The sequence below is a fragment of the Nyctereutes procyonoides genome, unplaced genomic scaffold (genome assembly GCF_905146905.1).
Source record: "Nyctereutes procyonoides isolate TBG_1078 unplaced genomic scaffold, NYPRO_anot_genome, whole genome shotgun sequence".
In the NCBI taxonomy this organism is placed as follows: domain Eukaryota; kingdom Metazoa; phylum Chordata; class Mammalia; order Carnivora; family Canidae; genus Nyctereutes; species Nyctereutes procyonoides.
The window spans coordinates 1380878-1396657 of record NW_026575046.1 but is presented as its reverse complement, the minus strand read 5'-3'; the positions used below and the strand labels follow the sequence as shown (position 1 = coordinate 1396657).

At 55.0% G+C, this 15780-nt stretch overlaps 1 protein-coding gene across 3 annotated transcripts in view; it reads left to right on the top strand.

Annotated features, from left to right (window-relative positions):
• The window catches only part of RETREG1 (reticulophagy regulator 1), a 112394-nt gene that overhangs the window by 67438 nt on the left and 29176 nt on the right, over positions 1 to 15780 (top strand). The window contains exon 1 of one of the 3 annotated variants that reach the window (XM_055325168.1): positions 12042 to 12379. The exons of the other annotated variants lie outside the window; for them this stretch is intronic. Coding sequence (XP_055181143.1) covers positions 12345 to 12379 — 35 coding nt within the window. The 5' untranslated portion in view covers positions 12042 to 12344. Of the gene's footprint in view, positions 1 to 12041; positions 12380 to 15780 lie in introns of those variants that run through there. 3 annotated transcript variants of the gene reach the window in all.

Below are 15780 nucleotides of genomic sequence, written 5' to 3'. Positions count from 1 at the left end.
AGAGAGGGCAGGTGGGCGGAAACCCGCATGAGGCTGGAGCCCCGGGGACAGTGCGACCCGTGACAGGGCTGGATCGGTGAGTCGTCGGCGACACGATGGATGGATGGGGTGCGCGGTCGGGGAGGTGACGGAGGTGCTTCACAGAGGGACTCCAAACCCTGCCGTCCTGCCCCGGGCCTCGCTCCCTCCTGCTTGGCCCGGCCTCAGCCCCCATCCCGTGGCATGGAGAGGCCAACGGGGACCTCACAGCGCAGAGACCTGGACTCGGCCTCAGCCCCCATCCCGCGGCCTGGAGGGGACCAATGGGGACCTCGCAGTGGAGAGACCTGGACGCTGCCAGAGCCGCACGAGCCGCTGCCATCACCAGGAAGCAGTCACCTGGACATCATGAGCCCCTGACCTGCCGTGAGGGGAAGGCCCCTTCATGTCCATCGCCTTTTCCCCTAAAGCCCACGATCCCAGTCTAACCATGAGGAAAACCCCAGACCAGCGAATTGAGGCGTGTTCTCCAGAATACTCTCCAGCCCCACGAAGGTGAGGGACCGGGCAGGGCTGAGCAGACCACAGGTGGCCAACTACATGTGACAGCTGAGTGCCACGGGGGGCCCCAGATGCTGAGATGCGGTTCCCGAAGAGAAAAACCAGTGGGCGGGGTTGGTGAGGTGCCAGTGAAGTCTGGAGCTTCATCCGTAGTGACGCCCCGGCGCTGGGGTTTAGTGGTGACAGATGTCCTGGCGTCACAGATGTCCACCCAGGACAAGGAGGCGGGGGAGCCCTCTGTATATCTCCGTCCTGCTTCTGCAAATCTCAGATTCTTCCCAAATCTAAACAAGTATTAAAACAAGTTTGTGTGTGTTCCCAGGAGGAGCCCTGGGTGCCGGGACTGGGTGTGAGCAGCGCCAGGGCCTCACTGGACCCCGGGCCTCGCCCGAGGTCCTTAGGGCTCACGGTTGGGCCCGTGTCTAGTTCTGACGCCCGCTGGTGCTGGTGACCCTACACCCGGGACCCCGGGGTGCCCACACCCTGCCTGCGGCCGGAGGGAGGCAAACCACGCTCCCCACGCTCCCGAGGGACCAGGTGCATCTTCATCAGCCGGGGGTTGAGGCATACGGAGCCATGACCCGCCAGGCCGTGGGGCGCCAGGTGCCTGAGGGCTCCCCTCTGCCCACCCACCGGGACCAGCTGGCTCCAGCTCTCCCTGTTGCTGGTGCTTCTCGGGGGCCTGGCTCCTCCGCAGACACTGAGAGGCTGCAGGATGTTGCCCGACAGCACATTTCCCCAAACCCCATTGCCTGGAGGCGAGGTTCCTCGGTGTCTGGGGAGATCCCTCATCCCGAGGGCTGGGTCCGCAGGGGGAGGTCACCCGGCCAAGGCCACCGGGTGCCACATGGCGCGTGGCGCTAAGGGCCTCGGAGGCGTCCTGGTCACCCACCCGTAACCTCAGAACTCAGATGGAAATAATGATGAGGGCAGCCCGGGTGGCCCAAGCGGGTTAGCGCCGCCTTTGGCCCAGGGCGTGATCCTGGGGACCTGGGATCGAGTCCCACGTCGGGCTCTCTGTGTGGAGCCTGCTTCTCCCTCTGCCTGTGTCTCTGCCCCCCCCCCTGTGTCTCTCATTAATAAATAAATAAAATCTTAAAAAAAAAGAACGAACGAACTGTCGTAGGGACCGTTAAGCTGAGAAGTCTGGCTTCAGCGTGGCCTCTCCACACAATACTGGGTGCGTGTATAGCCAGGAGGCATCTTATCAGTTGCTATTTAAGGAATGAAAACTGATTTTTAACACTGACAAAAGCAAAATCTGATAAGGAAGGTCAACACACGACAAAGTGTCCCGCAAGCCCTAAACGGGTTGTGGTTGCTCCGTCCCCATTAGACTTCTGAGCTCTAGAGAGCAGGCGCCGCTCCTGCGGGGTCCCCGGCCTTCCCCGTCCACACAGGCCTCCGTGTCTGCAGTTCGTGGCCTTAGAAGTTTTCCATTTCCTGCTCGGGCGCCGGGGCCGCCAGAGTTCCTGGTCCCCCACGGCTGCGTGCTCGGACTTTCTTGGAACCAGAGACCCTCCGTGGAGCCCGTTCGCCCCGAGCCGCTCACGAGGACTTAGAGCTGTCAGGAGGCCGCGCCTGAACCAAGGAGAGCGTCCGGCTTTGATTTTTACCGCGTGTGTATTCCTCCTGGAGTTTTATAAAAAGGTGTTTTTTTTTTCTATTTTTTCCTTTTTCTTTCGTGTGTGTGTGTGTGTGTGTGTGTGCGCGCGTGTGTAGGGAGGTTGGGGTCGGGTGGGAGAAGGGAGAGAGGACGGAGCCGGCGGAGGCCGAGGCACGTCTGCTGTTGCAGGGAGGCCTGAGGCGGAGGGGGCAGGACCCAGTTGCAGGTGCCCCGGGGCCCTGGGAGAGCGGCTCCCACGGAGCGTCTGCGGAGGCCGTGCTCAGGGCAGTGAGGTGGGCCCCAGGAATCGCAGGACGCGGGGCGACGGGACGCCCGGGGCCCCGGCACCTGCCCGCCCACCTGCCTTCCGTCGGGCTTCCCCGGCGTCGCCTGGCTGCCGGCTTCCTGCTGCTCCCCCACCGTGTGGGCGGCCACCCCGCTCCTCTCCCCCCGCCGCCTGCCCGCGTCCTGCTGTGAACCCGCGGCTCCTCCGCAGGCTCCTCTGCAGGGTTCACGCGTTGCTTCTTGGATCCCAGAGGCCGTTCACTCCGAAGTATCACAAATTAAAAATGAACAACAGACAGTTGACCCTCGAACAAAGTGGGTGTTAGGGGCGCCGGTCCCCTACGCAGCTGGTAAGTCCTGCTAGAACTTTTAACTCCCTCAAAAACTTCGCTACTAGCTTACCATGGACCAGAGGCCTTAGCGATAACACCAGCAGCTGGTTAACGCGTATGTTGTGTGTTCTGTGGGTCATCTGCTGTGATCTTACGACAAAGTGCCAGAGAAAAGAAAATGTCGTTAAGGAAATCATAAGGGGTGGCTGAGGGGCCCAGTCGGCGGTGTCCGACTCTTGATCTCAGCTCAGGTTGTGATCTCGGGGTCGTGGGATCGAGCCCCCATCGGCTCTGCGCTGAGCACGGAGTCTACTTGAGATTCTCTCCCACCCTCTCCCTCTCCCCCACCCCTCCCTCCTATTTACACCGTCTCTCTCTAAAAAGAAAAGAAAAAAGAAAATACATTTTCAGTCCTGTACCATATTTGTCGGAAAAAATTTCATGCATAAGCGGACCCATGTTGTTCAAGCATCAACTGCATGATGAACTTTTTTAAAGAAACATTTGATCCGGAAGGCTTTCCGATGCCCCCATAGAGACCAGCTGGCGCAGGACGCCCCTCTCGGAGGCTCTTGAATGAGCTTTACTGTGTTCCTTGTTAGCTTTTCTGCCCCACCCCCCCCACCCCCTTTCCCCTCCTGCCATTTGCTGACTCTTCCCCCATATTGCTGTCCTTCCCCTCCTGGCCATCTCCTCTCTTCCAGGCTGGCCGGCTTCTCCAGCATCCCCCTGGGCAGCTAAACCATCCTTTCCAGGCAGCTTTGCTTCATCACACCACTTTGGAGGTGGGGCCCAGCTCAACCCACGGCAGGGTCAGATGGCGGCTGTAGCACGGACTAGACTGGAAAGGTGTGAGCGGCACCCGCTGGCCAACCTGAGTGTCTGTGGCAAAGCTGGGTCCAGCCGGGGTCCCTATTGAGATGGTAACAAATTATGTGACCCCATAGCACAGATGCACAAAGAGGAAGTCCCAACAAATAGGGCTAAGTCATGATGAGGCAGTGGGTCCTGCAGTTGGTGGCCTGAACGGGTACATTGATGAGCATGAAGGGATCTGCACGAAGGGGTCTGTTACTAATCATAGCAGGACACGAGGTGCAGCTGGGGACTGTCCTAGGCCGGGAGATAGGTTGACTGCAGTGATACCCCAGAAAAGGGTGAAGGTCGAGCAGAAAAGCTGGAGGGCAGGGACTTTAGGGGCTCCGGGTCTTGGTGTGAGAGTGCCAGCTATTTCTGGATGAAAAGAAATTTGAAGAAAACACTCCATGTGCTAAGCTTAAAAAAGTAAAAGGATAAAATGGGTAACTAGGTTGATTCTGTTCTCATTATTATGAAAAGAGACGGAGGAAAAAGGTTCCCACTTTCTCTTTCGGGCTGATGATCTAGGTCACGGCTTTTCCACGGTATCTTGAGCAACTCTGGATTTCCAAGGACGCGATTCAGGGGCTGCCTTTGAGGGGGAGGGATTGAGGTCCTGTGTCAGTGCCCTGCCCGCCCCTTTCAGCCCGAGTAATGCTTTTTGGTTATTGTGTCTTTGATATACTAAAGTCTGTTATAGCATTTGGGGGGGGGGAAGTTTTCATTGCTCTGAAAGTCACCGATCTAGGCCAAGTCTCAGTATGATTCCGCCAACCAGAAAGCAAGAGAGAGGGGACCATCTCTCTCATTAGCGCGTACACGGCCACCGTTCATCACATTTTCCATCATTGCTGAGTGCTGTGATTCACACCACATACACACGGGGTCACTTGATCCCTTGATTTTTTTTTCTCTTTCTCTTTTTTTTAATCTAAAGAAAAAAAATGTTCTTTTTTAACCTCATTCCAAAAGTATACTGGCTTTGATAGTAGTTCCATACCACTAGTCTACTTCTGCAAAGTGCATAATACGTGCCCTGAATTTTCATGGCAAACATTCTCTGTTGGCAACACTGGAAGTCTGGTGGGAGAGGAGGAAGGTGGGGAAAGGGACTCCCTACACTTTTGAGTCACTGGGTGAAGGGAAGGCTCACGTGGGTGTTCTTTTCCTCCTCCTTGCAACCAGCCCCTGTCTGCTACCAAAGAGTTAACTCCTCAAAGACAGAGACTGTTAGTGGGTTGGCTCAAGAGCAGATCCGGAGCGGAGAGGTCCGCTGGGCATGTGCTTCGGAAGGCCTTGTTTCCCAGGTGAAAGAGCACAGATTTTTTTTTTTTTTTAAGATACTTTTCATTAATGGCAGAAGCCACAGAAAAATTCCGCTTCCATTAAAAAGTCAACTGTTTTTTTGCATTTAAAATAATTTTTTTTTCTTGTAAGAGCAATGTATGCCCTTGTTACTGAAAAACGGAAAACACGGACAAGCAAAAGGAATAAAATGGAAAATATTCATGGAGAAAAACCATGATTCAGTGTAGATCCTTTGAGATGCTTCTTCCTCTTCCCCCCGCTCCCCTCTTCTAAGTTTCCCTGTCTTCTTTTTTTCTTTTTTAAGATTTTATTTATTTATTCATGAGAGACACAGAGAGAGAGACAGAGACACAGGCAGAGGGAGAAGCAGGCTCCATGCAGGGAGCCCGACGTGGGACTCGATCCCGGGACCCCAGGGTCAAGCCCTGGGCTGAGGGCAGGCGCTCAACCGCTGAGCCACCTGGGCTGCCCCGTTTCCCTGTCTTCCTACATATCTTTCCAGATGTCTTCATCAATCTACAAATGTATATTTTTATATAAATAGGACTAAACACCTTTTGTATTCCATTTTAGCTCACCATATCATGGAAAGATTTTTATGACAACCTCATCTTTTTTAGCAGCAGCATGGAATCTCATTGCACCAAATATCAGTTAACTCCTTATCGATAGGCCTTTAGGTTGTTGGGGTTTTTGTACTAGTAAAGACGCTTATATCTATTTTCTCTCTACATTTAGAATTTCTTTGCATGATTTATGAGGTACGTAAAATATTTACAGATAACATGGTATTGAAAAATATATATGCTTGTGGGGTGCCCGGGTAGCCCAGTTGGTTGGGTGTCTGACTTTTGGTTTTGGCTTAGGTCACAATCTCGAGGTTGTGGGATCCACCCCCATATCGGGCTCTGTGCTCAGCTTGGGATTGTTCCTCTCCCTTCCCCTCTGCTGCTCCCCCAGCTCCTGTGGCACATACTCTCTGTCTCCCTGTTTCTCCTTAAAATAAATCAATCCTGGGGCGCCTGGGGGCTCAGATGGTTAAGCATCTGCCTTCGGCTCAGGTCATGATCTCGGGGTCCTGGGGTCGAGCCCCCATTCCTGCTTCCTGCTCGGTGGGGAGTCTGCTGCTGCTTCTCCCTCTGTCTCTCCCTCTATTTGTGCGTCCTCTGTCTCTCTTTCTCCCAAATGAATAAATTTTTTAAAATCTTTTAAAAAATGTAACAAAAATGCTTGTAACTTGTAATTGCACAGTGTATTTGCAGGGCATGTACTGTTCGGAATATTTGATCACAAGCATTTGGCTGCCCTTAGCCTAGGCAGCAGATGGGAGCAGACTGAACTAATACAAAAAACGCAGCGAGCAGAGAACCTCAGGGTGGATTACAAACAGCTCAGTGTTAGAGCTGATGGTGAGAGCCTTCTCTGTGGGTGAGGGAGAGGGAAGAGAGCATACGGCTCCCATTTTTCTGCCCCTGTTGACCATTTGGAACATTTCTTCACTTACATAACTTACATTCACTAATAATATCTCCTAAGAACACTAGCTTGTTCTAGGAGGTGGCTCTCCCATGCTTTGTGCTATCGCTGGGACACGGGAAGGCTCGTTGCCTGCTGTGGGAGGGACGGATTCAGATAGCAGAGATGTAAGCAGACAGTAAGGTGAGATATTGCTAAATTTTAATGGAGAAAATGCATCAGAATACTGGGGTTGAGAATGATATGAGGGGTTACTTTTCTTAAAAAGGAAAGAAGTGGGAGAAGAAATAGAAAAGCTTCAGGGAGGGGCAGGTTGCAGAGATGGTGGGTCCTCTTTGGATCTGCTTTTTGGAGATCCCTGTGGGACCTCCAGGAGTTAAAGGATAATCCAAGGCACATTATACATTGTAAGAGTTTATGTGCCCCCAAAATCAGTTTGAATCAGGTGGCACCAAGCTGGAAGTGGTTAGGAGCACGCCCCTGACAGGAGCCAGGGCAAAGACTTTGGTAGAAGCCAAGCAAGGCAATTATTCGATTGACTATCGGGCAAGTGGTTGCTTTATTTGGGAAGGTCTACTGGCTGCTCGTGATTCGCCATCCTTAGGTCAACCGTGAGGCACTTAGGCTTGCATTTGGGCAGGATGCTAGAGCGTGAGAACCATCTCGATCTAATGGCCTCCTTGCTTAATGTCGCACAGGTTAAGGTGGTTAGAAATCAGTGGTGTGGGGGTAAATTTTGAACAACTCACAGTGGGTAGTGATTAGATGGCAGATTTGCCAGCGCCCGTGGTGTAAATGCCACCACCGTGACTGACTCAAACTACCTACTTTATATCGCTGAACACGGGAGGGAAGGGATAGGAACCGTTGCCATGAGCTAGTTAGAGGCAGCTCCTGTGTGCCACAGCTGGTGGGCGGTAGGACGTGAGCTTGGAATTCTGGGGTGTGTGTGGCACGGAATATGGGTTTGGGCATGGAAGTGGGGGTTAGGATCTGGGAAGAGAGATTTCCTCCGGAGATCGTATAACAGGAAACGGGAGGAGGCAGTGAGCACGCTGTCTGTGCTCTCAAGGTGTGGGTTCCCCGCCAACAGCATCAGCAGCACCTGGGAGCAGGTTCATGGGGCAGCCCTGGCCTGCGGATTAGAGGGGCCGAGTGGGGCAGCCCTGCCCTCAAGGTCACCAGCGTCGGAGAGCCAGCCAGAAGACGGCCACCTAGAGAGACCAAGAAGCAACGTTGAGAGAAGCTGGAGTTGGGCACAAAAAGTGGAGCTTAGAGCCGGGCTTGAGGTTGGCACCAGGGCAGAGGGAAGTGGGCCGCAGTGAGGTGCCGCCAGGAGGCCTCGTCAGATGAGATGAATAGTAAGCATCAGCTGCGTTTGAAGAGCGGTGCCAGGGTCGTGGTGGGGGCAGAAGGTAGGCTGTCACCGGTGAGCAGTGACGACCACAGGCCACGGGTCAGGGCCTTCGGCCGTCAAGGACAGAAGACAGATTAGTGACTAGAAGGAGATGTGTGGTCACTGACATGGTCTCTGGGAGAGGCCTGGACGTGTTTGTGCCTGAAGAAAAGAGCCAGTAGAATTCGAGAGGGTCCTGAACCAGCAAGGAGATGGGTTGGGGGCGCCTGGGTGGCTCAGTCGGTGAAGCGTCTCCCATCAGCTCAGGTCACGATCCCAGGGCCCGGGGGCCGAGCCCCACATCGGGCTCCCGGCTTAACGGGGAGTCTGCTCTCCTCCTGCTCATGCTCTGTCTCAAATAATTTAATTAATTAAATAAGTAAATTAAGTAAGTAAATAAAATCCTAAAAAAAAAAAAAAAACAACGGAGGAGATGGGATAATTGGTGGCACATATTGGAGAAGAGAGCGAAGGGAATGGAGAACTCAGGATGGAGCCTGCCCTTAAAGGAGTTACTTACGGATCCTGTTCTTGTCCCCAGAGGCTGGAGGGAAGGTGGGATGCAGAAGACAGTAGCATACGGAGCAACTGCTTCAGGGACTCTGCTTAATACTGTCCTAATCGTTGTCTTTTGCAAATCTCTACCCTTCCCCGCTTTTCCAAGGGGGCACCTGGGTGGCTCCGTCGGTTGAGTGTCCGATCCTGGGTTCGGGCTCAGGTCATGATGTGAGGATCTTGAGGTTGAGCCTTGCCTCGGGCTCCACGCTGGCTGTAGATCCTCCCTCCCTGTCTCTCTCCACCCCCCTCCCTGGCCAAAAACAGCGATTCTGGAAATGTTTCTGAGACAGTTGGTAAGATTGTGTTACCAGCCAGTCGCTTCTCACTGTAACTTGTTTTGTGTCTGACTTAAACCAGTTCTGGCAGAGGGGGAGAATCAAGGCCCTAGAGCTATACAGACCACTAGAAATACAATGTGAGCTACGTACATAATTTAAAATTCCCAGAAGCCACATTAAATAAAAAAAAAACAGGTGAAATTAATTTTAATATTTTATTTAACTGATACGCCCAAAATATTATCATTTCCACACGTGGTCAGTATGAAACTTAGTGATGGGATGTTTCACGTTCTGTTTCTTCTCCCGCGCCTTCAGCGTCTGCACCAGCCACAGGCCTGTGCTCGGCGGCTGCCGTGTTGGGTGCTGTGGCTCGGAGGGTCCGCTCGCCATGCAGGGGTGAACGCCGAGAGAAATCCAAATGTGCTTATTCTTAGGAGGTGACAAGACTCGCTCTTCGCTCAAATGCTGGTCCGCCTCCTCTGAGCTCTTCGGCAGCTAGGCTATACCCTTGGGCGTGTTCTCAGGAACCCAGTTTGGGTTTTTTTTTTTTTTTCTTAAGTGCTTATTGAAGTCATCTCTGCACCAACCCAGGGCTCCCACTCACAGCCCTGAGATCGAGAGTCACCTGCCAGGTGCCCCCTCGAGAACCAGTGTTAGCAGGAATCCCGTCAGGTCAGTTTGGCGAGAATCCGTCCCCCTTAGTATCTGGTCACCCGCCGTCTCTGACCGAATTCCTCCTCGCCCGGCACCCCCCGGTGATGTCCCGTCGGCCTGGCCTGCCTTCAGCGAGAATTCTGTTAGGCCAGCTTAGCGACAGGCACCTCTCCCGGCTTAGTCATCATCTTCTGTCCACCAGTGACACCCGCACCCACAACTTGGCCATTCCTGCTGACACTGCCTTGTGGCCTCCAAGAAAGGGAGAGTCCCTCCTAGTGTCTGTGATAGAATGTTCCAGAGCCTTACCCTAAGCGGTTATAGGAGAGTGGGAAGAAAAAACTCAGACCAGTGATTATGTGAAAAGAAGCAGCAGCACCAAGAAAGGTCGGTGACCAGCTTTGGAGCGGCAGTGGCTTTCTCAGCTCACAGAGTCTAGGACTAAAGCACAAACAGGGGAAGTGTCTAGTGTGCGTCGCTAAAAGTGCGAGCGCATCCGGGAGGACGATGCACACGGAGCCTGCAGTGGAAGTGCCTGGGGACCAGTCCTGGATGCTGTCGCCTGCACGCGTGGCTGTGCTGGGTCTTCAGCTGCAGGAGTGCCGAGAACACCGGGCGCTGCGGTGTGTCCCCACCTGTGCTCGCCGGTCACCTCACTTTGCAGGCGTCTGGGTGGAGGGCGGCCGGGCCTTGGGGCCCCACGTGCGTGTGCTGAGTCCTCGCGCGGGATGCCCAGGACTGCAGGGCACCAGTGACCGCGGTGTCACAGCCCCCGCGCGGCCCGGGGGTCCCCTTACCCCAGCCGCCCTTGCTCCCGTCCTCGTCCTCGTGAGTCGCAGAACTCAACACACGCCCGCGGACGGGGACCCGGGGGCCCGTGTGGCACTCGTGAGCTAACGTTGCACGAGGCTGTGCTCGCGGGGGGCCCGTCCTGAGTGCCTGCGGGCTGAAGGGCCGTCCGACTGTGACCGTGTGGTCACCGCCGCATCCCTCTGGGCCCTGGCTGGCTCCCACACCCCAGGGCGGCCTCCCACGGCGCTGTGTCCCGGGTGGGGGTCCCCTGGGTGGGACCTGGGCCTGCACGGCCGCCCCCTGGGCCCGCGCCATCAGGGTCTGCCTCCCGGGGTGGAGCACCTGCGCCCACTGGACGTCAGACCCGGGGTCTGGAGCTTTAGGTCTTGAGCGAGGTTGTAGTGACCATGTGCGCGTGTCACACGGTCCGAAACACGGCAGGGCCCGGGCCGTCCAGCCGACTTCCTGCCTTTTTTTTTTTAGCATTCCATCTCAGCTTGCTTTAATTAATTAATTAATTAATTAATTAATTTATTTATTTATTTATTATTTTTTCCTGATTTAAATTCAATTCACCAACATACAGGATGACACCCAGTCAATTCTTCGATGCGCTAGAAATCACACGTGTAAACGTAAGACGTACGGTAAATACGCATTGCTGTGTAGCGATGATGGAGCGCATACGTTTTTAAAAGAAAAGTGTACTGTTTCTTAATAATTAGATGTTCCTTACGGCTTTACCTGACATTCCCAATCAGGGCAAAAAAAGTCATTTTAACTTGTCATACAAAGCTTTTAGGGCATATTCCTGAAAGAGTCTCAGCCGTATTTCTCTTAGCCTTTTTTTTTTTTTTTTAATGAGGAAGGTGTACTTTCCTTTTCTTGCTGAGATATAACCAACACCTAGTACGTTAGTTTCAGGCGCACGGCACAGGGAAGTGATACCCGAGTGTGTTGGAAAGTGATCCCCGTAATGACACACGGTAACAATTTTTTTCTTGTGATGAGAACTTTTAAGATCGCCTTCCTCAGCACCTTTTTTTTTAAGAAAATATTTCATTTATTCATGAGAGACGCAGAGAGAGGCAGAGACCCAGGCAGAGGGAGAAGCAGGCTCCATGCAGGGAGCCCGACGTGGGACCCGATCCCGGGACCCCAGGGTCACGCCCTGAGCCCAAGGCAGACGCTCAACCGCTGAGCCCCCGGGGCCCCGCTCAGCACCTCCGGAATACGTGCTGCGGTGCTGTTGGCCACAGTGACCATGCCATGCATTTTGCATCCCCAGGACGGACTTATTTTCTAACTGGAAGTTTGTACCTTTTGACCACCTTCTTGTAGCCTCTTTGGAAGCAAGAAGAGCTGACGCAATCTTGTCCTGCTCTTAGGAGCTGCAGCCACTGAGGGTACTGGGTGGCTGGTGACTCGTATGTGGTGATGAGCCAGGCTATAAAAATATCCCAGGCACACAGCGAGGCCGCGTGCCAGCGTCAGGCTGCTCCCTGATGACAGAGGGAGGTCCGCGGGAGAAGCCCTGCTGCCCAGAGGAGCACACGGACTCGCCTGTGTGCACACTCACTCCGGGTTGGGAAATCTAGACCCACAGAAGGATTTTCTTGCAAAACAGTGTCCCTGAAAACACAGTTGTTTCTTGGTGTGTGTGTTTTTCCTTTCGAGTCAACGATGTTTTGCTGGGTGGCTGAGCATTCTCAGAACAAACAAGGCTCCCAGCCCTGGCACGCACGGCCCGTGTCACCCCGCCCCGGCCTCCCACTGTGAGTCGGAGATCCGATAGGCCAGGCCGAGGCTGTAGGCCGCCCTTCCGTGGGTGCCTTGTCATGCCAGGGGGGAAGGAGGAAAAAAAAAAAAAAAGGAAAGAGAAAGAGTGGGCAGGTCTACATGAAGTCATCCCAATAAAGGTTAATAGCTGGGCGGTGACACCTTCTCACACCACTGGGGAGAAAATGCTTGCTCCCAGCGGCCCTCACGGTCCCGGGAGGAAGAGGTGACCTATTTATTTTTAGAAGGGGACGGTCATGATAACCCGGCGCTCGGCTTCATTCAAGGCAGGCAGGTGCTCTGGAAGTTTGTAAACACCTACTTTCTGAATAAGGGGGGGGAGAGCTTTTTGTCCGCAAAGGAGAGGACGTGACGCCCGAGAACCTTCCCTCCTCATTGCTGCTGGCGAGTGGAGAAGTCCCGGTGGCACTCGGGTGCCGCAGCCCCGTCCACTCGCTCATTGTTCTTACAGGACAGAAATGCCTGAAGGTGACGACACTGGACCAGGCCAAAGGTAATTCCGATCCATGTTGACTTGTTCTCGAGTCTGTTTTACTGGCTGGTTGTTGTCTTTTTAAAGACCTAATCACTAATTTCGAAAGTAGTTTGAAGTCAAAGAAGTAAGAACGCAACCCCTCATTTCCAGGAAACCGAGTTCTCTTTAGCGTGAGGCGGGGAACGTAAAATTGGCTTAATAGACGCTTAGGGACATACGCAAGTAAGTGTTTTTCTTGAATGAGGAAGGGGGTGGCCTGAGACCTGACCGAAGTGTTTCCCCGTCTACCACCTAGAATCCACTTGGACTTTCCTGGCCTTTGATTTTTGACTTTACGGGACGGTTGCCGGAAATCCACGCTAGGGAACGCTTTGTCAAGTGTTTGAACATGCGGGGCGTGAGGCCAACGTTCCCGGTTTGCCATGGCTCCCCTCGGAAATGGGAGGCGTTGGGCCCCCACGTGCAGCGCGTCAATCGCGTCGGGGTTGGGGTTCCCGAGGAGGAGGACGGAGCCGGGGAGGAAGCGGCAGTGACTCCCGCGCACACGGGGAGGGGCCCCGCGTCTGGCCCCCTGGCTGTGTCCGCGGCCCTTGTGTGGTGGGTCCCGACTGCGCAGCAGGGTCGCCGGGACTCGGTGCGACGGCGGGAGCTGTCGGGACGGGGGCTCAGCCGTGGGCAGTCCGACTCCTGCTCTGGGCTCAGGGCGTGGTCTCGGGGTCCTGGGACCAGCACCCGTGGGCTCCACGCCCCGCGGCACGTCTGCTTGGGATTCTCTCCCCCTCCGCCCCCCGCACGTGCGCACCCATGCGCCCGCATGCTCTCTGCGTCTCAAAGAAGTGATCTTTAAAAAAAAGGTGGGGGGGGGAAGGGGTTAAATGACAATCTTATTGTCAGAAAAAGTACTAACTGGGATTAGGATTAAGTTTTCAGGAACAGGAAGGCCCAAGCATTTGTTGTCCTATGAGAGGTCAGCATGTCTGGAAGGCACAGCGCAGGTACCCGGTCCGGGCGTCGTGTGGTGACGGGAGCCGCCCCTGGGTGAGCCGCGGGGCCTCCACGCACTGTGCTGTCCACCTGACCCCAGCGTCGCGCGGTGTGTCAGCTGCACGCCCACCGGACGAGACTTCCCGGGGGGCATCCTTCCCCGCCACGGCCTGCGGTGCGTGTGCATCCGTGTCCGTGCATGTGCATGCATGTTGACCGTGGTCACTCGTCCTCGTGACCCTAAAGGACTCTTTTTAGGTTTTTAGTCCTTGTTTTCATCCAGATTCCTTCCTACGACACTAAAGGGGACATTCAGTTGACACTTGATTTAATAATAAAACAACTTTCCCTGTAAAAGCAGACGCTAGATCAAGGCCTTGAAGATGACGTTTGTACCCGGGCCTACGTTGGGACCACCCGGACTAAGGGGGAAAGGAGACGTTTTCAGAGAAATGTAGACGCCAGATTGTGAGATGACGGGCTGACGTACCGTTAGCTGTGTTTTCCCCCATGTGGACATCTCCGGAAGCAGGATTTGCTCTTTTTCCCTTGCGTCCCGGCGTCCCCGCCTCCTCTCTGCACAGAATCCTGCACAGCACAAGCGTTTTCATAAGGAACAGTCGTTGAGTGCGATGACTCGTAAAGCCCTCTCGCACCTGCGGTGAATTCCTAGCGCCTGGGGGTCTCGGGGGTTAGCGGGAGACTTCGCAGAAGCTCGCAGACGGCGTCAGTGACTTGTAGCGTCATCACAGTTACATAGCAAGTGGTTTTTGGTGATCATAAATAATTTTGAAAGGGCTGTTTTGGTCGTAAGAGTCAACACACGTAAGATCTTTTCCTAAGAATGTTTTACCGGTTACAAAGGATAAACCGAGAAAACGAAGAGCCGCAGGATGTGTAAGGGGGTGCGGTGTACGCGCGGCTGCTAATAGGGACTTCCAAGGACGACTGACATATTTTCTGAAAAATGGGGAACTCGCTCTCACTCCTTTGAAGTGAGATGAAGGCCCATCCCTGCCCCCACCTTTTTATTTGCTGAGATAAATACCAGCTTGGAACAGTTGGTGGTTTTGTATGCAACATGCTTTGTTTTGCCTCATACTTTTCTTTTCCCACCATCTGTGCGGAACGTTAGAAGGGGGACCCGCACAGGGGAGGCCCAGAGCCGGGCCAGGAATAAGCTGTTTCTCTTGCGAGGGAACCTTCCTCCTGCTAAATGGGAGCTTGGATGCGGTTGGACAAGGCCCCCGGCGCCGCGTCTGCAGGAGGAGCAGCTGTGGCCGTCGCCGGCTGCTGACTGCCCGAGCCCGAGCGCCCCACGCCCCACGCCCCACGCCCCACACCGCAGCTTCTGGTTGAATCTCACCTTCAGGCTTCTTCGTGTTACTTTGGTCACGTTTTGCAGCCTGGTGACCGGAAGGGCTCTGTAACAGGTGGGGAGCGAAGTCCGAGTGTAGTCCTGGAAGCCAGGGGAAACCGCAGGCCCGGAGGCCCCGGCACAGCAGGCCTGACTGCCGGTGCACCAGAGCCCCCTCCTCCTTCTCCTCCTCCTCCCCTTCCCCCTCCCTCCCGCCCCCTCCTTGCCCTCCTCCCCTCCTCCTCCTCCCCTCCCCCACTTGCTCCCTCCTCCCCCTCCTCCCTCCTTGTCCTCGTCCTCCCCTCCTCCTCCCCATCCTCCTCCCTTCTCCTCCCTCCCCTTCATCTTCCCCCTCCTCCCCCTCCCCTCCTCCTCCCCTCCCTCCTCCCTCCTTGCCCTCCTCCCCTCCTCCCCCTCCCCTCTCCCGCTGCCTCCCTTCTACCCCTCCTCCCTCCTTGTCCTCGTCCTCTCCTCCTCCTTCCCATCCTCCTCCCGTCCTCCTCTCCCTCCTCCTCCTCATCCTCCTTCTCTTCCTCCTCCCCTCCTCCTCCTGTCCTCCTCTCCCTCCTCTTGTCCTCCTCCTGACCTCCTCTCCCTCCTCTTGTCCTCATCCTTGTCCCCCCGTCCTCCTCCTTCCCCTCCTCCCTCCTTGTCCTCATCCTCCCCCTACTCCCCATCCTCCTCACGCTTCTCCTGTCTTCCTCCCCCTCCTCCTTGTCCTCGTCCTCCCCCTCCCACTCCTCCTCCCACTCCTCCTTTAACACTCCTCCCCTTCCTCCTCCCCCTCCTCCCTCCTTGTCCTCCCCCTCCTCCTCCCCCTCCTCCTCCTCCTCCTCCCCCTCCCACTCCTCCTCTCACTCCTCCCTCCTTGTCCTCCCCCTCCTCCCCCTCCTCCTCCCACTCCTCCTGCCCTCCTCCCCCTCCTCTTCCTCATCCTCCTCCTCGCTGTTTATCTCGTTGCCAGAAATAGACGCACAGGGTAAGAACTCCCAGAGACTCCATGCCAGCGTCAAGGTCGGGAGCTGAGGGGAGCGGGTGTGAGGGATGCCGTCCTGGTCGGGGTAAGGAGGGCGGACCC